Here is a 24348-nt window from a genome sequence, read left to right on the forward strand (position 1 = left end):
GAAAAATCTCCCTTCTGTCTTTCAACCCCATTCTATTCCATTCCTGTATCTCCTAGGTAATTGCTATTCTTATCTTATTTAATTTCCAGAATTTATTTTTGGATTTCTTTATGCATGTATAGGCAATCATAGATTCTTATTTTCAACTTTTTTTACACTAAACATTGCATATTATATGTATTGCTTTGTTTCTTGCCTTTTTACTTTACAATAATATCTAGGAGGTCTTTCCATTTCAATACATTAGGAAATACCTCATTTGTTTTTCACTTCCTTAGCATCCCTTGAATGGATGTACCACTGTTTATTTAACCAGGCTCCACTGATGAACATTTGGGCAGTCAAAATCCTCTACTCTCAGAGACAATCTTGCATTGAAAAACCTTTAACATTCATCATTTCATGTATGTTCCATTGAGGGTGGTAAATTCTCCAAAGTGGGAATTCTGGGTCAGTGGATATGAGCCTTTTTAATCTTGACAGATATTGACAAATTGCCTTCCATAGATTATAAGAACCCATGTCTTGATATTTCAAATTTATTCACCCTACAAAGGATTAGAAATTTAGCACATTTACATACTTGAGGCTTCCCCTTTGCCACTCCTCACAATTTTTTGTCATATTGTTAGTTCTTCTATTGCTTAATTTCTTAAATTTATATGATATACCTACTGAAACTTCTACTTTTTTTGTTTCTTTTAAGCAATCCAAACCGTCATCCCCAGATACTTGAGTATTTCCTACAAACAAGGGTATTTCCCTACATACAGCACAACCATCAAAATCAGGAAACTTTGACTTTTCCACCTTAATGTTACTTTCTTTGTAATTAGGACATTTTGTGGGGAGTTCCTTTGAAATTACGGAAATACCCCATTCTTCTTCAAATTTTCTGTTTATTCATTCATTTATTTATATGAGTTTGGAATCATAGTCTTCAATTTTATTCAAAGGGTTATGATCACTATTACCATTATTTACTTTGGTGCTCAGTTTTTACAGTTGACTAGTGAGCACCTTTCCAGCTGTCTTCTGTGCCCTGTTGACATGTATCTCCATTCCTTGAGTACCTCCTTACTCTTTGGAATACCAAAATACCTCAAGTTCATATTTTAATTTCCTTTCTTCAAGAAGCCCTATTAGTAGGGAATGTTATTCGGAATCCAGGAGCAGCTGCTGTGTGTGTGCACCTTATGGAGTGTCACTGCCCCCAAGTCCTCTCCGTGGATAGAAGTACACACACACACACACACTCTTAAGCCGATCCTCAATACTTTCAATTCCAATGCAATACTAGAGGGTTCATTTTAGTTCTTTTCTTTTTCATATAACTCACTTCTCTAACAGTGAGAACCTGCCTTGAGTTATCCTATTTGATCAGTCCTCCTGTACTAACCAATTTCTCATCATCATCAGTGCCCTTCCTTTAGCCGATTCCCTCCTAAACAGCCCTCGCTCAGACCTTCCACTGTGAGCCAGCTCCCACTCTCTGCTCTGCAGCACCCTCCCAGCAAGGCTGGACGTCACACTCCTACGCCAGGTGGTTCCTCCATCAGACAAACTCTTCACTCCACCCGGCTTGACCCTCTGCGCCTTTCCCCTTCCCTGCGAACGTCCTTCTCACCCTGTCCGGGCTCCAACGCTAGAGCCTAGCAGTGCCCCCTGCAAGCTCCCTGCGTGCTGGAGCAGCGCTGCTAAGACGAGGCCTTCTCAACCTGCGCGGCACCAGCCCCGCCCCATCGGCCTTACCCGGCACATGCTCCACACTGCCGGGGCTCTCAGAACGGCTCCAACATCCTGCGCCAGCCAGGCAGCGGTGCAAGAGGATGCCGCCTGGGCCTGCGTGGGCCTCTGCACCCTCCTCCGGAGGCCTCTTTTCCTCGCTGCACCCTTCCCACCCACCGTGGCTTTAGGACTGAATTGCACAAGAACAGAAGGAAATAGAAGGGGAAAAAAAGAGGAAGTACTCCTATACTTTTTTAATTGCTAATATATATATATATGCGTATATACACACACATATATATGTAAAACTGAGAACAAGCTGCTAGTGAAAAAGATCAGCTGACACTATTTACAACTAAGCTATTTGTTTCAGAGCTTATATTTTGGCGCATATCTAATAATTACGTTGTGAATGCGTGCAAATAAAATATAACTGTTTAAGAAAGAAATGAAATTTTACGTATATTTGTGATGGTCCTAAGTTAGTAAAACTATTCGGTTATTTGGTTATTTCTTGCGGTTTGTTTCTAGCTGTGGAAAAAAATTTCTGAAAAGTATACTCCCTTTCAGGTAAATAGTTGTGTTTATTTTCAAGGTCTAGTATTAGATTCCACTATTATTCAGAGACTCACGTATTTCGCTAATATTTCACTGTTGTGAAGAAAAATAAATTGATTTGCTTCTTTCTATTAGGAAACTACAAAAATGAAAATGGAAGAAACAAGTATCTATGAACTGGAAAAATAGGGAAAAAATAAGATGTCAATCTACTATTTATGAGCACGAAGCTGGAGAGAGTGCATAATTTTTAGGTGGGATAAATATCCAGTGGGATATATCCAATTTGACATGGCTGTAAAAATACTAGTGTTGACCATTTCTCCACACCCAGATTCCAGGGAAGTAAAAGAAAAATACTAAAATAAAATCAAATGCACAGCAATGTTGGAAAGGAGAGCAGAACAGACTATAAGATATTGTATAAGATGGAAAGCATATGGGATCTCACACAAATAATGGTAATCTTATATAAATAAATGTTAGTTATTAAAAAAAATGCTTTTCCTACAGAAGGACTATTTGCCTGGGAGACCAGCCAGTTAATGAATATACTAAGTGGTCTCTTTGTTTCTTCACACTCCGGGGGACTCACTTCAGTATGGGTCTTCAGAATAAAGTTAAGTAGTTCCACCATTAGAATGGCGACTGGTGAGGTTTAACTCAGAAGGAGCCCAGAGTGAGTTTTGGGTCAGAGAAATTGGGTAGCATATGCGAGCTTCACACCATTCTGCCAGCATCGGCACTGCCCACAAGAGCGCTGGAGGGATCCAGGCCAGGCTGCAGATCAGCGGTGAACTCAGCAGTCCCTCTGCTGCCCGCTTTTCCACGCGACCCAAAAGAGCGAAGGCTCCTGTAAGCACAATCTGCATTGCTTGGTTTTGTAGGGTCACGCCTGGGTGGAAGATAAGACTCCCACTACCGACGTGGTCTCATCTACAAATACAGACATAAGTTCAAGCACCGTGAAATACATGGGCCATAATAGATATATGATGCTATATCGCATTCTTGGAAATTAAAAACATGTTTTTTAAAAAATTTAACGCATCAAGTGGATGCTAAAATGGATATAACTGATGATTCACTCAGGTAAGCTTTACGATTGAACTGAGGTTTTATCTTAATACATTAAAAAAATACAAAGAAATCAAAATGAAAAGAATGAGAGTCAAGTTAGAAAAGAAAAAACAAATCTAGCATTTTTCAGGTTTCATTTCCCCTGTGCCAGACGGGATAACAGAGTTTAGAGTCTTCACAATATGAGGACCTCAGTGCTCAGATGCCACAACACCTTTCTGAGTTCATCTCCTTCCGCTTCCACGCTTGCTCCTTCCACTCCAGCCACACTGGCCTTTCCTCTGTTCCTTGGGCTTGTTTTCCAGGTTCTCACCTCAAATAAGGTTGGGCGTCTAAATATGTCTGTCCCTCTCTATCTGGAACACTCCTCTGTAAAATAAACGTTTGGCGCATCCTCTCACCTCCTTCAGGTCTCTGCTCAAATGTGAGCATGTTCATAAGAGCGTCCTCATCTCCGCGTTATCAAATAGCACCCCCACCGCCCCCCAGCCCAGGACGCTCCATCCTTCTCTGGCTCTTCTGTATTTATCCTCACGGTGCTGACTACAATCAAAGTCATTTGTTGACCTTTTATTGTCAATCTCCTTTATCAGATGGCAGGCGCTTTCCTTGTTTTGCCACCTGCTCTGTCTCCTGTTCTCAGAGTACTGACTGGAACATCGCAGGAACTTCAAAAAATATTTGTTGAATGAGTGAATGAATGAATGAATGAATGGTAGGCAGCAAAGAAATTTTCCTAAGCTTCAGAAAGAGTTATGTGTACTGAACAAAAAAAAGCACAACTTTCATTGGCAATGACTCACAGTTAGGAAAATTTTTGTGAAATTACTGAGCTCAAGAACAAAGGAGAGTCAGACAGAAACTTGAGAAAAACAAAACACAGAGGAAAAAATGAGGTGGGCTTCAGATCAGTTATCTGCAGCAGTGGGTAATGAAGCGCTAAAATAAACTTGTACTGTGGTTATTTACCCAACTAAACTAGCATCCAAATGTGAGTTGAAAATAAAACACTTTGGTACATAGAAAAACACTAAAAAATAAAGACATTAAAAACAATCCAACTGAGAAAAAAGGCATTTTGAAAGACCTAAGAAATAGAGGAAATTTAAAGCTAAAAATAAATATTATCAATCATTATAAATGTGGCTTTGAAACATTTAAATTAGGAAACTATTGATGAGAAAATAGAGGCAGAATTTCAGAAATAACTAACAATTCTGCATTAATTTTCCAGATGAATTAAAAACAACATTAGGTGAAGTGGAAGGTAAAACAGCATATTAGCATGTTTTATTCAGGTCATATATGTTTGTATTCCCGAATTCATTTTGAATTGGAAAATGGAAATATGTATCTGGATCATTGAGCAATATGTTTATTGTGATTTCTGTATATGGATTTCCAGTAGAAATGTTTTATTTTGTGTTAGGAGGAAATATTAGGATACAAGAAGGACCTTAGTTTTTATTTCAGTTATCTTTTGTGTGTTTCATCCTTGAAACATGTGAATCAAGATTTTGGAAAAAGTAACTGGTATCACTAGTCAGGAGTATTAAAGACAACGTGTAAAGAATACATTTTTTAATCCTACGTTATTTCAAACCCAATATTTTCATAATAAAATACTTTCTAAGGAACTCAATTAAACAGTTGTTGAACCGTATTCAGTCAGATATGCTATTTATTTTCTGTCTTTACTAAAATAAAAATATACATGCTCTTATTGTAAGGGTTTCTGTAGGGTCTCGCTTGCCTGGCAATAGCCTGTGTGCCCTACAGTAACCACATGTCCCCCTGGCCTCCTTCGGGGCATAATGCCAACCATCTGGTATTTCAATGACCCAGAGCCTGGCCAACTAAGATGTGTGAATCACAAAGAACATTGCGTCTTGAAGGAACCAGAGCCCTTCCATTGAGCTCCTGGTCCTTGGAATGCTGGTCCTGCGAGGACAGCCCCTGTTGGCAAACACACAGCCTTTGTTCCCTTCCTACTTAAGTGACCCCCTCTCTGTTCATGGCAGTGACGTACAGCTCCATCCAGCCGGCATACCCTAGACTCCCGGAATTTAAGTTGCCAATAAAGGTTGATGTCCTGTAAGCCATCTCCGGGTCTTTTCTTCAGTATCTGTGAAGTATCCAATGTTGCTCACACAGTTAGGCGTGCGTTCAGTTTCAAAAGCGTAAAAGTACATGAAACAAAAATGAAAATCCCTATTTTCTCACCCCCTCCAGTCACACTTTCCATCTTACAGGTAACCAGTGACAGACATTGACAATGACAAGTTCTAGGAACATGCAAGTTGGAATTTTGTTAACAAGAACATGTTCTAAAGAGACATGCTGTCAAATAAATTACTCACAAGGACAGCAAAAGGATTTTGAGAAAGAATGATGTGATTTTCCTGTTTCAAGACAGGAAATCAAACCAATTGAATGTTAATTCTTATGAGAATATGTATTATCACAATGTAGGCCTTTTTATTTTTTGCAGTACAGGACTGACACCTGAATACATTTCTTGAACTAGGACACTCACTTCTCTTACAAGAATTTTCTGGTTTATACTTTGATAATTATAAATAAAACATCAATTAACTGTTTTAAATATAAAAATAGCATTCTAACATTTATAGCAATGTCTCCATTTATAGAATATGACAGCTGAACCAGGCGGCCTGTTACATCCACCTCACGCTAACATCTTAATAGAGGTTAGAGAGAGAGAGAGGAAGACACTGCTTCTGCACGTAGGCAGCTTGCATTTTAGCAGAAGGGAGAGGTAATTTTAAATGATTGATAGATGAAATTAAATGATGTGCAAGGTACAAAGCCATACAGAACAAAGAAGAGAGATGAGAACTTTCCTAGCAGGGTGCTGTCTTGGGAAAGTCTTCAGAGAGGAAGTTTCCCATGGACAGGATTTGAAAGACAAGCTTACTGACCGGGCTGTAAGAGAAAAATACAACACAGGCAAAGGCACAGAAGTGTGAAATAAGGTGGTGCCTTTAGGAAATTTCGAGCAATTTGGCCTTAGGAGACCATAAAGTAAAGAAGAGTAAATGGCAGGAGAAGACCCTGGAGAAGTCAGCAGAGGCTGAATCGAGGATTGGCTTGTATTAGCTAAGTTACTTGGACTCTAACTTATAAGCCATGGATATGAATAAATGGGTTAGAATTGGGAGGGAGTTTAGAGGTTATCCCAGAGTTTCTAAATCATCTACAATCATTGAATGAACGTGACCTAGAAGCAACATTATGCAAGGTTCCTTAGCATCTATGCTCATCTGTCATTGTTAAAAAGGTTCTGCAGGTAGAGTTTACAAAAGAATCTGGCATATGTACAGTCAAAGCGAGTGAAACTGTGAGCTCGGAAAGAAGGATGTTAATCTGAGAAATATGTCAGATTTGTTGAATCACCTAGGAAATCATTAGCAAAAGGTGCTTTGGTCTCAATTGCCTGTTACAATCATTTGTGTCAACCCTTATGCTAAAACCTACTGAAATATTAATTCACTGTGTATTTTTGTTTTCGATCAAAAATATTTATTTAGCTGTGTTATGCAATGCACTAGCTGAGTGCTGTTGCAGGATTTCTGAAATAAAAAAAGTATTGCCCTTTAAAAATGTATAATCTTGTTGGGGATGCAGGGCTTAAACTTTTTAAACATTAAATAATGTAAGAGATAAATAAGACAAGATATCACAAGGTGAGTATCAGCTTCATGGCTAACTTAATTTCTTTATTGCTAAAGAAATAGACAGTATTCACTTGGGACTTCCTTAGAAATTTTTGTTATCTTCAATTCTATGATTTACCATCAATTCACCATCAATTCTATGATTTACCAAATGGATCTAGTCTCGGTAAATAGAGTAGTCAGTGAATCCTCAAAAATAAGTCTGTAATGACAAGGATCCAGGATGCTAGGTCTCCATAAGACACATTGAGGAATGCCACAAGGTGATGAGCAGAGACTATATGATCCAAAACAATGGGTAATACTGAATACTTCAGCTCAAGGAGCCACTGCCAATATGAGATGACAGGAAGTAAAATGTCCACAGGTGAAGCGGTAATTTGTTCATGAGTCAAACCCCTTTCAGCAGAGAACTGAAGTTGCAGTTAAACATTCAGTGAGTTTCCAGGGCAGCCACGGAGCCCTTCCAGCTTTCAAAGGGTGTGAATACAGAGTAACACTCACCTTACATAAATTGAATGTATGATGCAGGAAGTCTTGAACCCATCATGCTCTGAGGGACTATTTGTTACCAAAAGTCTGCCAAGGACCACTGAATTTCAAATGCCATAAATTTAAGAATAAGTTGAAAAACATGTGAGGCCTAAATTCTCAAGACTATATTGTCAAACTTTATTAGAAGATGAGACATTGAATGTCTTGGCAGTCAACAGTCATCAGAGCAATGATGGGATACAGGCATGCGTAGTATTTCGTACTTGGTTGAATTGATGTGAATGTTTTCTTTGTATTGACTTTATTTTCAATGGTATAGGATTAAGCTCCAATTTAGGCAGATGGAGGAATGACAGATGGTTGGAACTAAATAGACTCCTTCTTTCAACATCCATATTTTCCTCTTTTGCATCTTGCTCCATGATTCTCCTTTCTCTTTTCCTGTTACACCTCTTGGTTCTCCACCTCTGGAAAATATCTCACTCATTATGAATAAAGCAACGAAAGGCTTTATTCTTACAAAATAATAATTGTATTTGTTAGGAGAGAAATAATTGACCCTCTTTTTAAATTTTTAGAATGAGAAACTAAATTTTCATGAACAGTTTTAAAATTTCTCCAAAAGTGTATGGAGCTTGAAAATTTTTCACTTTACTATCATATATACCTGTGCAAAGAGTGAAACTGGTAAAAGACCTTGTGTGGGGATGTTCAGTGTTTGGTTTGGCTTATTTGCTGTGCTATGGAGCATATATCTTTGAGAGGGCAAAATCAGTAGAAAATTCTTATTAAAGACAAGTTATCTCTTCTCTTCATTCATTATTGCTGTAAATCAAAGGTAATGTAAGAGCTATCTCCATTCTATGTGTATAAGACATCTGACATCCAAATGCCTGGCTCGTGCATTCAATTATATGAATAAATAATTGTTAAAATCCTGGTATATACCTGGCAGTTTATTGTAGTAAGTACTGGAGAAGACATTATCCTTGTTTTCAAGAAGCAATTTTCCACTCATTTCCTTCTCATCCTTCCTTCTGCCCTGTATTTTGCAATTTCAATTCAGTCGTTCATTTAGTCATTATTTATCAGGCAGTATGTTAGGCGCTAGAGACACAGGGTAACCCAGAAAGACAAAACCCATGCTACATTTTAATCATAGCATAGTGTTATAATAGGCAGAGAACTAAATTGGAAATCAAGAGAACAGTACCTTAGACATACTAAGTAATTATTTTATATTGACTAGATCTGCCCCCCCATTATAGTTCTTTTATCCATAAAATAAAGGAAGTCATTAATTTATTATTTAGTGAACATTTACTGTGTGGTCTATTATGTTCCACACACAAGGATAACAGAACTCAACACACAAACCTTGTTCTCAGAGAGCATACAGTTTGGAGAGAATGGGAACAGATACACACGTTAAAACATCTCAGTGAATATGTGCATCGAGTGATGTGGAAGCAAGTGGGGAAGGCTGCCAGCGAGGTCAAAGGTCAGCAAAGTCTTGCTGATGCAGATGACACTGGGGTTTATTGTGAAGGATAAGAATATGTCACAAGATGAAGGAGAAGGCAATTCAAGGCAGAGCAAGAGACGTAAGTAAAGACACAGATACACAAACCAGCCTTGGAAACTACCAGGAATTAAGGATAGTTGGACATGAGAATTTAAAGTGCTGAATGAAGAGAGCTAAGGGACAGCAGGAATGGGCAGGAGCATATGTGTTTGCATATCATGTTAGGAAATTTGATTTGATTCTGTAAGCAAAGGGCCGCCACTGGAAAAATGCAAAGCATGGAAGGTGTCCTGATGAGAAATTGTTTATTTACATAGATCACTGGAAACTGTACAGAGAAGGAATTGGTAGAGATTAAAAGCATTGCCTCTAAAAATCGCAAAGACAAGCATGTCCTCAGTTTCCCCACCTGTAAAATGAGAATAATAATCCTCTAAAAGTTTTAGGATTCTCATGAGTTTTAAATGAAATAATATACGCATAACACTTAGCACCGTTACCAGCAGGTTTGCAGATGATCAAGGACACCAGTGCCAGAGGCAGGGAACCAAGGAAGCCACCGTCCATCAGTGTCCAAAATTTTACCAACACTCATCCCTTTGCGTTATTATGTAAATTTATTCCAAGATAGATTACAAAATCCACTAAAGAATGGGGATTTCCTCATGTATTTTGAAATCTCCCATTCTCCAGAATCTAGGACGATGGTTCTCTCAACGTAGGTCTTCTACAGAAGTTTGCTAAAGACACAGCTAAAATCTTTAGGCATTTAAGTTGTCGCTTTTGACATTTTAACGTCATGTTTATGAAAAAGTAAGGTGTTTCGCTTGATATTCATCTTTTCCAAACTTTGTTTTAAAAATCGTCATGTTGTAGAACAATTTATCCTTTCATCCTGTTTTGTAACAATTTATAGTAATCTCAAATAATTAAATCTCATAAGCGTCATCATATGTTTTACTTTTACGACAAATTATTTTTGTAAATCAGTAAGGTAGTTTTGTTATTGTAATGAGAATTAAATGAATCAGCAAATTCAGATTTGTTTTATTTTGATAGTTAGAATTATAACAGAGTTATGTGCAAAACGCATCATTTTGGTTCTTTTGATAATGTTACATTTCACGATTTTTCAGTTTGGTGTACCCACAAACATGTATTATCAGATGGTCCCTGATACGTATTATCCGTGTTGAAATATTAAGCACTATGTTTAATCTTAGTGTAAAGGTGTAACCCTATTGGAAAATAATACTAAATATTCATATCTACATTGACCTCTGTATTTGTATTTATCTATGTATGTCTATAAAATATTATCCGTCTTCATTTTTTTCAATACTCTGTTGTCTATTATGTTATTTAAGCTCCGTTCCTCCTTCCACCAGCCTTCAGCATTTTCAGAAACAGAAAAACCCTCTGCTAGGGGCTGGATAGGAAAAGCAAACAGCAAAACTCCCAACAGGTCTTGCACGTATTCAGGCAGGTTCATCGCAGCTTTTTGTCGTTGTTCTTCTGCAGGTGTATTGTTATTCTTTACAGCTTCCCTCTCTCTTCTCACAAGCTATATATCATATCTGTTTAAAAGCCATGATTCTAAAGGAAGGGCTAAGGGTCTTCTTTCTCCCGCCTTCCACAGAGATGCTGAGTGGTGTCTAGCTCATGTAAACTTCTCCTGATTATTTTGTGATTGGTGTTACTGTGAGTAATAAAAAGAATGTGCCAGAATCCTGCATTAGAAAGCAGGGAGTTGGGTAATACGTTTCTGCTTTTGGCTGCAAAACATAAGCGGGCTGTTGTACTTTATGAAAACCACAACGCTCGCACAGCCTCTCTGGGCACTGGCTAGGGTGCATTGAGATAGTCCAGATGTGACAGATGCATGAATCCACTGAGCTGATCTTTATCATGGAGGAAATCCCAGAGAATTCCGGCCAGAGAATGGTGAAAGAAAGCGCTCAGAGTTACATCATATACCACTTTAAGTCCGGAAGCAATAATGAATAGCTGGCTTTGTTTATTTGTATTGAGGTTTTAAAGACAACACCCATTGTGAAATGTCACAGGGCATATGTATCCTGAAAAATAAACAGAAATGCTAGAAGCTAGAAGTCATTTCTTATTAACATATCAATTATGGAAAGCTCAACCCAACAGATGTCCCTTGCTTTGTGCCCAGAAGTTTGATGAACTGGAGTTTTTTCAGGTCAAGAGAAAAGAAATAGTTCAACAGACTGAAAGCCTTGGGGCTCTTCATAGGAGCTCTCTCCTTGCTTTTACCCTTTGTAATTGCATGTAGACGTAGATATCCCTCTGAAAGTATCAAAGGCCAATGTCATATGGAGGTTTAAAAATTATATTTGAGGGGTGCAGTGGTTAAGTTCATGTGCTCTGCTTTGGTGGCTTGGAGTTCACAGGTTCGGATCCTGGGCATGGACATAGCACCACTCGTCAGTCCACCTTGTGGCAGCATCCCACATAAAATAGAGGAAGATTGGCACAGATGTTAGCTAAGTGACAATCTTCCTCACCAAAAAATAAAAAAAGGGATTATATTTAAATTACATCACGGAGGAATTACATTGTGTTACATCATTTGAATATATTTGTATGGAATCACTGAATAAAGTATACATGGGACAGGTAACCAGCATCAAGCCTTTCCTATACTCATACTCTCAATCTATTTTCCACATGAATAACTTTAATGAAACATAAACTGTATATCTTCTGCGATACTAGGATTTTTAAGAAATATACATATTTAGTCGTTCAGATGACCAAAATCTATTTCTCATATGTATTTGGTCTTCATCCACAGTTCCTGGCTCAAAACTTGCAAAACTCTTGAATTTCCTGAGCAATGGGAGCATCTTTTGTTATAATATTTGGTCTCTTGTCTTCAGTTCTTGAAAACTTTTCAGAGCCATAAAGATGAAATGGGTGTCTTGTTATTCATAACAAGCTCCTTTCCACCACAACTGGGTTTATCTTAATGAGGTGACTTCTGGAAAGCACCTAAGGATGGGGGCTGTTTGCCAGGGGAACTAACCACGATTAGAGGGTTGGAACTTTCAGCCCCATGCCCTAATTTCTGGGGAGTGGAGAAAGGCTGCAGGTTGAATCAATGCCCAATGGTCAATGAGTTCATCAATCATGCCTATGTAATGAAGCCCCCATGGAAAAAAAAAAACAAAAGGAGGAGGTTAGGTGAGCTTCCAGGTTGGGGAACTAGGACCATTCCACATGCCACTGTGCTGGGTGCCAACCTCCACAAGGTCAGAAGGTCCTTTGTTCGGGACCTCACCCTATGTATCTCCTCTCGTTGATTTGTATCCTTTGACATCCTTTGTAATAAATCGGTAATCTAGTAAATACATGGGTTTCCTGAGTTCTATGAGCCAGTCTAGCAAATTAACCAAACTCAAGGAGGGGTCGTGGGAACCTCTGATTTATAGCTAGTTGGTCAGAAGCACAGGCAACAACCTTGGTTTGTGATTGGCCTCTGAAGTGGAGGGCAGTCTTGTCTGACTGAAACTGATGCTATCTCCTGGTAAATAGTGCCAGAATTTAATTGAATTTAGCTGAATTCTTGGACAACAGCAGGGTTTCCAAGAATTGTCTGTTGGAAGCCTACACACACACACTCATAAACGCACACACATTGGAATTGGATCCAGAAACTCAAAAAGACCCTCCTACTTAAGAATCTCAGTGGAATTCTAGTGATGGTAGAAGATCTGGCTGTATGAAAATCAAGCCACTTGCAAAATATTACACGAAATTACTTCTCAGACATCTCTACCATAAATATCCACCATATTCTCTCCACTTCGACCTTGTGTTTTCTTCACTAAATGACTCATATGGTGCACAAAGTGCAGGTCATCTCAGCACTTCCTACTATCTACATGTGAACAAGCATAGTCATTCTTCAGGGCTTAGATAAAATGCTATATTCTTCATGTAGACTCGCTCCATCTATACTTCTCTATAACTTCTATTTGCAAAATGAGCTATTCCTTTCTCTTATCCCATTGTTTTTGGTAGGAATGCATTTTAGCTCTAATCCAATGGCTTAAAGTCAGAGGTTGGTTGGATAGATGATATATGAAATCTGTGGGTAGGCTGCCCAATTTACTGATGTCGTCAAGGAAACAGGCTCTTGCTATCTTCTTACCATAACATCTGTTTGAGTGCAGCATGATACCATATGGCCTCTTCCTTTCTCACAGGCTGTGTTCCAGGCTAGAATAATGGGATAGGCCAAAAACATTTCTCTAGTGAGATATTGTCTGTTTCTTTAGCAGTCAATATCTCTACCCTCTACCCCTCTAAGGAACTGGGCCACATCATCACTCTAGCTGCAATAGAGTCTGAGAAATAAATACTTGTAAATTTCAGAATCTAAAGTAGTGAAGACTGAAAACACAAGTATGTAAGTGGTTCCACAATGTCTCCCCGACTGCCATGAAACTAACCAATTTTGCTATATATCATAGGTATTAATGTTAGTTATGTTCAAATCTGTCTGTAATTCTGAGACCCTTAAAGAAAAGGACCGTAACTTTAATAAACTTATCCTTCGTGTTGGGAACAATTGTAGGCTATATTTGCAGAATGGCTAGCTCCAAGAAGGAGAAGATGCTTTTTTTAGAACCCCAAGCTTTGAAATGAGACACCAGAAGTCTATACACTAGAAGAAGGGCAATCTGAAAACAAACTAAGCTGGATTAAATCAAGATAATCTTCCCATACATTTCTGCTAACTAGAAAAAGAAGTTCTCTCTAGAGGAAAATAACATCATTCAGAGCGTATATAATTGCCAAACTGTTTTTCAAAGAGGTTATATCATAATTCATTCATAATTCATTCCCACCAACAATGTATGAGAGTTCCAGTAGTGTCACATCCCAGCCAACTCTCAGTAGTGTCAGCCTTTTAAATTTACTACATGTGCAGCAATATTTCATTATAGTTTTATTATTTATTACCTTGAAGACCAATTATGTTGAGCATTTCTTCTTGTGCTTCTTGGCTATTTATATATCTCATTTTGTGAAGTGTGTGTTCAAATCTTTGACCATATTTTAATTAGTTTTCTTCGTTTTTTCTTTGTAAGAGATATTTTTATATTCTAGGTAAAAATTCTTTATCAGATATATATTTTGCAAATATGTTCTCCTAATATGTGGTTTACTTTTTCATTTTATTAATCGTGCATTTTATATGACAGCTTTATTGAGATACAATTCACATACCATAAAATCCACACTTTTAAAGTGTATGATTCAGTGGTTTTTCATATTTTCACAGAATGTACAAGCACCAACATTATCTAATTTTAGAATAGCAGAAATTTTTAGGTCAATTTATCAGTTTTTCTCTTTATATGGTTCATATTTTCTGTCTCTTATCTAATAAATCTCTGTCTACTCTAAGTTGCAAAGGTTTTCTCCTGTGTCTTCTTCTGAAATTTGTAGTTTGACATTCTCCAGTTAAAGTGTATATGAAGTGAGATAAGGGACAAGGTTTATGCTTTTTCATACCTATATCCAATATTTCTTTCACAGCATGTTGAAAAGACTATCCTTTCCTCATTAAAATACCTTGCCAACTTTGCTGACCATATATGCATAGGCTTACTTCTATCCTGCACATTCTGTTCCATTGACTCATACGTCCTTTCTTATGTCAATACCCCTTGGTCAATGTAGCTCTAGCCTATGTCTTGAAATCTGGTTCATCCACTTCTAAATTGTGCTCATCCATTTTAATGTTTTCAAATATTTCTAAATTGTTTTGGCTATTCTGTGTACTTAACATTTCCATATAAATTTTATAATCAACTTTTCAATTTCTAGAAAAAACCCATGCTTGGATTTGTATTGTAATTGTGTTCAACTGTAGATGAAATTGGTGATGATTGCCTGTTAACAATTTTTAGTCTTTCAATCCATGAACCTGGTATACCTCTACATTTATTTAAGTCTTACTTGGTTTTTCTCAACAATTTTTTTAAGTTTTCAGCATACCTAAATATTTCATGGTACTATATTTTATTTATTTTTCTTAGCTTTATTGAATTGTAAGTGACAAATGAAATTTTAGATATTTAATGTTTACAACATGATGATTTGATATTCCTATACATCATGATATGGGTATCACAGTCAATTTAATTAACACAATTAACACATCCATCATCTCACATAGTTCTTTTTTTTTGGTGAGTAGATTCCAGAATTTTAAATAAAGAATTACTGTACTCAAAGTAGTAATATAGCAAAATAATACCAAGTTAGTTTTATTACAGTAGGACATTAATTAAATATGTAAAAAGCATTGATATCTTATTTTAAAAGAATGAAGACAAATTTTATTATCCTCTTAAAAGATGTAGAACAAACATTTGGTAAAATTCAACACTAGTTGTGATAAAAGCACTTAGCAAGCCAGAATTGTAGGGGATCTCTTTGATCTGAAAAAAGTATATACATGTAAACATGTAATACAGATGATGAAATACTGAAACTGTTCCATCATAACTTCTATTAAATAGTATGTGTTAGCCAGAGTAATGAGTCAAGAAAATAAATTTTATGAGGTAAGAAATAAAAGGCTAAGTAAATCTGTCATTATCTGCAGGTGGCATGAGTGTGTTCACCAAAGTAAGATAGACAGATACATATTCAGATATATATATATATATATATTTTTTTATATTATGTGTGTGCATGTGTGTCCTGTTTAAATCCTAGTGAGAATGATGCCATTTTTGTTTAAGCAGGCAATAGACCTGATTAGGTTCAGGCTGCAAATTGCAATATACTCTTTGTGGGCTGTGGTTCCACCATGAGTTAACTTTTCAAAGACTTTGAAGTGCTCTTCAGATCTGTCCCCACTATGTGCCACCTGTGCCCAGCCTGGGTGCTGGGTGGTCTAGCTGCTGGCTCAGTTCTCGAAGTCTTTTTAAACGCTGACTAGGAATAGATCTGAACCAGCGCTGATGGTCTAGTGCTTAAGATTGGGTGCTCCTATCGCCAGAGCCCTGTTTGTTTCCTGGTCAGGGAACCACAGCACCCATCTGTCAGTGGTCATACTGCGGCGGCTGCATGCTCCTGTGGTTCTGAAAGCTGTGCCACCAGTATTTCAAACACCAGCAGGGTCACTCATGATGGACAGGTTTCATTGGAGCTTCCAGACTAAATCAGACTAGGAAGAAGGACCTAGCCACTCACTTCTAAAAGAATTGGCCATGAAAACCCTGTGAAGAGCAGTGGAACATTGTCTGATTGAGCGCCAGAAGGTGAGAGGATGGCCGCAAAAAGAGGAGGCAGGGCTCCACTCTGCTGCACACAAGGTCACTAGGAGGCAGAATTGACTTGATGGCAGTAACACACAGCAAAGGAACAGATCTGAGCATGAGCAGCTCAATTGTGAGCTCAGGATATTTTTAAACAAGTTTATAGATTCACTTTCATGAACTCCATCTCATTTTTCTCTCTGAAGCTTTCCCATTCCCTGGTGGTCTTCTTTCCATTCCCCTGGCCAGAAAGCTGGGGCATTAGTTACCCCATTCTGCCTTGTACTTCTGAGGATGTACTCATCTACAGGGCCAAGAAAGGGGAACCATCAAGAGGAAAATAAATGGGAAACTCACTGCTGGTTTGGAGTCACTTTGAATTCTTGTCTTCTTCCCTAATCTACCTGCCAATATTTACTTTTTAGAAAGTTCAATAGCTTCGTTATGCATTTTATCCAGGTTCTATTCATGAGGTCAGCTTGGCAACTTCTCTCCCTACCAGCCCATCTCTCAAACTCTCTCTCTTTCCCTATTATCTCTCTTTCTCTCTCTCACACACACCTACTTGTACTCAGAGTCATTATGCAATTTAATCCTGAATCATATGAGCTTAAATAAAGATCTAAAAATAGCTGAATATTTATCACTAATTTAAAACAAAACCTGAATAAATGAAAGTCTTCGGATTTTTGTTAAGCCTTCTAAATATGAAGAACATTAATCCTCCAAGGTATGAATAAAAAAGCCATAGTAATAAGAAATTCTATTGTTAAGTAGTAACTCATAATTTTCCTTAGAATTTAAGCCTTTGGTGCAGAAAATAAATGCATGGCCATTAGAAGATCGTTGCATATCAGAAATGATAAGCATTAAATTACGTCAGTGTGGTTAACAACAGACGTGCCATGTATTAAGTTGTCAATTTATGGCTATGGAATGAAAAAACAAATAGATCATATGGTGACTCTAATTTCCTGCTAGACAAAGTTGGGACAATTTCAGTGGGAATTTTGGGGTCATTAGCTCCCTGGAGGTTGTCACCACATGTAAGTAGTACAGCTTTGGAAAACTTCTCTGTCGTTCTGTTAAATACAGATTGAATCATTTATGCATGATTTACTTAAGGGTACAATAGGAAAAGCCTAATAACATCATTTATACATCAAATAACAGGCACAAATTGACCAATTTGCATTCACTATCTGTACTTTGTACATTTCATGAGCAATGATATATTGTACCCTACGCACATGGTAAATGGCAACAATGAAAGTTTCATTGTAAATGCCATAACATGAATCTCTTGTTCCAAAAGTAAAACTCCTATTAAAATAATAGAGAACCTCAAATGCTCTTTATATTTAAATTATTTATGCAGGAAAAAATAGTTGTTCCAGTAACAGAAATGTTTTTAGAAAACCTGAAAACCTGTTTTCAAAAGCAGAAATCATTGCCAAGTTCTAGAAATTTGTTTTATATTATTTTTTCTTCTGGAAAACTGTGATTAGAAACAGAAGGATTTCTCACAATAACTATGCATGAAAAGAAAAGCATATTAAATCAAGAGTAATTTTAAGAGGCCATAACATTTGTTCTAATTAGAAGCAGAACAATTTTCATGTTTCAACACAACATTTGCTTTTTACTTCTTAAACTTTATTTTCTAATTGATTTGGTAAGAATATAAAATAAGGTAGTCACTCTAAATCTTTTAAAATTTCTCTGTGTTTATAGATATTATCTAAATCTCTTTTAAAGAATATTTCAGTTTAAACTAAAATTTAAAAATAATGTATCATATAGTATGGCAATCATGATGCTTGGGACCATCAATGTAATAGAATAAATTGAGCATATCAAATGATTAATTAAATTAAATCCTAGACTATTGAGTCTATTGAGAAGTTATCTAAAGGGAAAGATCAAGTTTCATCCATTTAATTAAAAATATTTTCTGAATTATATTAATATTATAATTATTCCTTCTGTCTGTTCTCCCTTATCATCCATTAATTCATTAAGCAAATGAATAAAGTAAAGACTCCCCCTAAAATTCTCTGGTAATGATCTTGGTCATTTTTGTATATTGCTTTATATTCTTATTTCAATCATGAATGAAATAATATACTATTAATCAAAAGAATACTATTGCAAAGTTATACCATTCTGATTATATTGATTAAAGGTAAAATGATTTAAACTAGGTGGTTGGCACTAGGTGATCATGATAAATCTGAACTTAGATTTTCTTTTCCCGTTCAAAAGATATATCTTAAAAAGGTTTTCCTACAAAAATACATACAACCCTACAAAATAAAATAAATCAAGACTGAGTGAGAAAATTGGGACAAAGGGAAAATGAGGATAAGAAGAGGAGATGATGTCAGAGGGAGATGAGTACACTGAAAGCATGCCAAATGTGCCTGCACAGCTGCTAAGATGGGACACAAATTTAGCCTGAAGCTTTCTAGTAGTCAACACAAAGAAGGATCAATGACTCATTTAATGAGTCACAGTCCCCTTGAAAGGAAAACAAAGTACCCATTCAGGAAAAGACCCATTACTGGCACTATAACCACAAAAAACATTTCCCATGTGCCTTAATAAAAAGAATATTAGAAATTACACCTACATCCTTACAGTGTAGTACATTCAGAACAGCACAGCTCTGACGTTTCTGGTAATAACATCCTCAGATTAGGTTGTTCTGTGACACAGAACACAAATCAGCAAAACCGAAGCAACCCCATTTGGATAGACACACGATCAGACGGTTTGACTTAACCCAGCAATGCACTGCAGTGTGTAAGGTGGGGGGTGTCGTGTTTTCATTCTACTTTAGGAGCAGTCCTGCGTGCACACAACTGCTCACGGGTACACATGGGCACACAGACAAAAGGAGATCCAATAGCACTTTCATCAAAAATTAATAATTTATTATTTTTGTTTCCATTTTTATATATTGTGGCATAAGGTGTAGAAGCGTTTCGAAGTTTCTCGGTTTCTAAAGAGCAGTTTGAAAAGTTCCAGATCTGAGCAAAGGGCTACCTGGAATATCATTTAGGAAATTCTCAGTCACGGATTCCTAAGTGATTCTCGAAGAATGAGAATAAGTGAGAATTACTTCCATGTTATCCTTCCTGACAGGTTTTTGTGATATTACTATTTTTTCTTGTCCAGTACAAAACCAATTGCTTTAAGAGTTAGTGGAATTAAAATAGGATTGCCATCATCTTTTAAAAGGTAATGGCACCAATGGGGAATACACGTACTTGAACAGACAACCTGGGTTGGGCTGAGGGTCTTAAAAAAAGTAGTTTGGCTTTTATTTCAAAACCAAACAACAAAGTTTTAAAAATTTGTGTTTTGGAATTGATGCCATGTAAGTGTCTCGAAGTCTGAAGGGAGTTTTAGTACAATTATTAAAAACTTTTAAAAATGCAGGTGTCTGACACCCATTTCAAATATCCTGAATTAGAAACTGCGAAGAGTATGGAGAGAGCAAACATGACTGTTCAAACAGTTCCATGGGTGACCCTATGATGTTTCCTACGTTGAAACTCAGCTGTCTGTTTTAAATAGATGAAATAGGAAAAGTATGACAAAAACTAAAGCAATTCCTTTCCTTACTTTCAAAGTTCAGTCCATTTTGTAGCTGGTCACCCAGTCAAATGCCAAAAGGATGCTGGAAAACACACACCTGCCACATACATTGTGGAGCGAAGAAACAGCATGCCTGTGAGCCTTCTCCCTTCTGCTACCACTTTGCCTTTTCTGTCTGTGAGTGCCAACCCCTCAGCCGAGGGAGGATGCCAGGAGCACAGACCTGGGCCTCCACACGTGTCCCCCACTGCGGCTATGCTCCTGACAGCAGTCGGGTACCACTCAGCAGAATATTACACGTGCAATATGAAATTGCAGTCAGGTGAAAATGGGAGACATCAGACAAGCATTATAGACTAACATTTCTAGAGCATAGTGTTCCTTTTTTGTGTAACATATATGTATTTTTACAGAGATTTTCAAAAAATGTCGTAATGTAGTCACAGACAGATGAACCTAAGAAGTAGGGAAGTCCCTAGGAAAAGGAACTTCTTAATTTTCCTTCTGCTTTCCCATTTACCACACTCACTAAACTTATAGAGTGAAATTTTGGATTTTTATCTTAAAAATTAAACCTAATTTTTGGAGAGGGTGTGGAGAAAAGGGAACCCTCATACACTGCTGGTGGGAATGCAAACTGGTGCAGCCACTATGGAGAACAGTATGGAGATTCTTCAAAAAACTAAAAATAGAAATACTTTATGACCCAGCTATCCCACTACTGGGCATTGACCCAAACAACTTGAGATCAACAATCCAAAGTAGCATATGCACCCCTATGTTCATTGCAGCACTAGTCACAATAGCAAAGACATGGAAACAACCCAAGTGCCCTTCGACTGATGACTGGATAAAGAAGATGTGGTATATATATACAATGGACCACTACTCAGCCATAAAGAAGACAAATGCACCCCATTTGCAATAAAATGGAAGGACCTAGAGGGAATTATGCTTAGTGAAAGAAGCCAGACTGAGAAGGCAAACACCAGGTGATTTCATTCACATGTGGAATATGAACAAACACATGGACAAAGAAAACAGTTCAGTGGTTACCAGGGGAAGGGGGGTGGGTGGTGGGCACAGGGGGTGAAGGGGAGCACCTATGTGGTGAAAGACAAGAAATAATGTACAACTGAAATCCCACATTGATGTAAACTATTATGAACTCAATTAAAAAAATTAAATCTAATTGTTCTGCTATATTACAAACCTGATTTAGCTCAAGTAATAATAGAATGGCTTTTCACCAGCTGCACAGTGTGTCTGACTATATTTTTCCATTTTCAAAATACCTAGTTTTATTCTTCCTAATATGTTTCACTGAACATAACATTCTATACCAAGGGTAAAACTTTTTATTAGTTTTGTCTAATATTGAACTTGACTCACAATGTTTTAATTGTTTTTCTTCATTCTCTTTGCTCACCTTGCTCCCTTTTCAACTTAGGTGAATCCACTCTAGTCTGGGGCAGTGTTCTCTAGTCTTTCTGTATTTAAAATGTTTTTTGTATGTTCTGTCAGCAACTACTCACATACTTACTAAACTTCCATTATTCTCCATGAGCCTGACCTGTTTATCAAGCCATGCTCACTAAGTACCTTCCTTGAAGTCTAGTCTCTCCACAAAGAATACAGTAAGAGAAAAGGAGTTCCTACTTCATGCACATGGCAAAGTCTTAGAATATAAATGTTTAAAAGATAAGATAGCTAAGTTAATCATCTTAAGTAAAGGTATTCCTGAGGCTGAAGACATGTGGGTGCAAGGGAGACTCTATTTTAATGTTCTAGATATCAGGGCCGATAGATAGTCTTGAACCATTCATTGGGAAAAATTTTGTCAAACACTTGCTAAAAAATGTCCTGTGAATTAGGCATGTCCCTGAGATGGAAAACCACAGAAAAGTGGTAGGCCAAAGGGAATACGAAATTAAAACTAACCAGGGAAAATTCTGTGAGTCATCTTTTTCAGCAGAAATATACGCATAACTTCTGCTTCTGGTTGAGTGGATGGCTTTGCAGTAGACATTCTTGCTGAGCACAATTAGAAAAGCTGGGAAAAACCATTTTTTTCAAAGCCTTTGGATATCTGATAATCCCATGAAGACATAAAGATCTGATAATCTGGCCTTAACAACAATTAAAGAGTAAAAGGCAGAATTAGTGAACTGGAGAGAAGAGCAATTGAAAGTATGTAGATTGAAGCAGAGACAAAAAGAAATAGAAATATTGAAGATGTGTAGGAGAAAAAGACATGAGTGAAACTTTCTCACATATATTTAAATGGAGTATGAGATGGAGAAGAAAAAGAATGGGGCAGAATCATTATTCAAAAAGCTCTGAAACCTAAACAGAATAAATAGAAATAAAACTAAAACCAAAGATAGGCACATCAGAATAAAACTACTGAAAAGTAAAGACAAATAGAAAACATTATAATCCCAGCAGGTTATTCTGTGCGTATCGATAAGTTGACTTCATGGTAAAATTTAAGTGGAAACTCACAAAGGAAGAGAATTGACAAGGCAATCATGAAGAAGGACAAAGTAGAAGGATTTACTCTACAAAAAAAATCTAAATTTATATTTAATCCTCAAAACTTAAGCCATTGTGGCACTGGTGTGTGGACAGACAAACGGATCTACATAAAATAAGAGAGACTACACAAGAAGACTCACACATACGTAATCACCTGATTTGTAACAATGGGGGCCTTGCAGTTCAGTGGACAAAGGGAAAATTGGACATCCGTATGGAAAAATAAAACAAAAAACTTGACCTTAAATTCACACCATACACAAAGTCAATTCCAGATTGATTGTGGATTAATCGTGAAAGGAAACACAACCGAGTTTCTAGAAGTAAACGTGGGAGAATCAAACACAGTTTGAGCATCTGAGTTGGGAGTAAGGTCCAAAATGAATTTCAAAGCTGGCTTTTGGTGGCACTAAGGGTAAGATTTGGCTTCGTTCAAATATCCAATAATTATACAGGCAGTACTGAGCCATGTCAGAAAATCCTCATTTTTATAAACTAGTCAAAATTTTAAGTCTGTGGAAAAATGCTGATCAGCATGAAAAAAGTGCATAAAAGATACGGGTGTTTTATTCAGATATATGTTCTGCTCTTTTAATTTTCATTCTTCTGGGATCAGTTAATAAAATGATGCCAGTATGTGCAAAGCGCCAGAATAGATGCTCCTGAAAGAGGCAAAATTTGCAGCAGCTTTAGAATCGTCATGGAATAACATTAACAAATATGGAATTCAAAGTGAACTCTTGCATGATCTTTAACACCCTGGAGAATAAAGCCTGTTTCATCCTTCCTGTGCTACATGGTTTGACACATGTGGCTGGCTGTGCATGCAATGTCTCTTCTTGCCCCCATCAAACCGAAAGTTGGAATTGCTACTTTTTCCACTGAGCATAATAAAAAAAAAATTCAAATCAAAATCATTAGTGAGCAATTGGGATTTTGAGGAAAAAAGAATTTTTACTTTCAACCTGCCACTGCAAACAACTTAAGCATTTAATTAGAAATGTGTATTTTCTTCTAAGTCTCTCTTCAGCCACACTTCCAACCTAGGATTTTCTCCTTGCTCAATTTTGCTTTTTCTGCTGCCTTTTCAATGCCCGTTTCTCTGATATATCACATTCCCCACTGTGTTCTGATCCCCAGGATGCACACTCTAGACCTCTGCTCACACAGGTGGAATACCAGCCAGTCAGCCTAGCACTTTCTACCACCCTCAACCCTGGTGAATAACATTCTTTCTTCCTCATTTATGTATTTCCCACAAAGACTATCTGCATAACCCTCCAAAAAATCACCCAAAGGAGAAGACAACACCAGGATTTACTTGTGATACCCAGGGCTCCATTGACTAGTGGCTTAAAGTCCTCTTCCAACTAAGGGATAAAGGGGCCTTCTCAAAGTCCTGTTCTGGGTGGTGTTTCGGATCCCAGGCTGATGACTTAGCTGTGAAGAAAGTCTCTTCTCGTGACTCTGGACTTGTTCTCTCGGCAGAGTCAGGCAAAGTTACACTTGTGTCAGCAGAGGTCAGTGGGTTTATCCTAAGTTCAGGGACGCGAAATTATTATTGCTACAAATAGGATGGTTTAGAAATGAACTTGGAAGTTCAATGCTGACCTGCTTCCCACCTTCCGTCCTCAGAGCCCGCCTCCGGAAACAACTTTGCGCAGACCCTCCTCCGTCTTCAGTCCCTAAGACTGGCGTCTCCGCCTTACTTTCAAACCCCTCTCATTTCATGAACTTAATTTATCTAGAACAAGAATATGATTTATACCCTTAAAACAACCAAAATGAATGGCTGTTTCTAGTTCCTAGAGTCTTT

General features: G+C 37.4%; 1 protein-coding gene across 1 annotated transcript in view; it reads right to left on the reverse strand.

Annotated features, from left to right (window-relative positions):
• Window positions 1-2906: 2906 nt before the first annotated feature.
• CNBD1 (cyclic nucleotide binding domain containing 1) overlaps window positions 2907-24348 on the reverse strand; it is a 391920-nt gene continuing 370478 nt past the window's right edge. Inside the window, exon 15 of the mRNA XM_070480954.1 lies at window positions 2907-3181. Coding sequence (XP_070337055.1) covers window positions 2907-3181 — 275 coding nt within the window. The remainder of the gene's footprint in view (window positions 3182-24348) is intronic.

This window comes from Equus asinus, chromosome 12, assembly GCF_041296235.1.
Source record: "Equus asinus isolate D_3611 breed Donkey chromosome 12, EquAss-T2T_v2, whole genome shotgun sequence".
Lineage (NCBI taxonomy): Eukaryota > Metazoa > Chordata > Mammalia > Perissodactyla > Equidae > Equus > Equus asinus.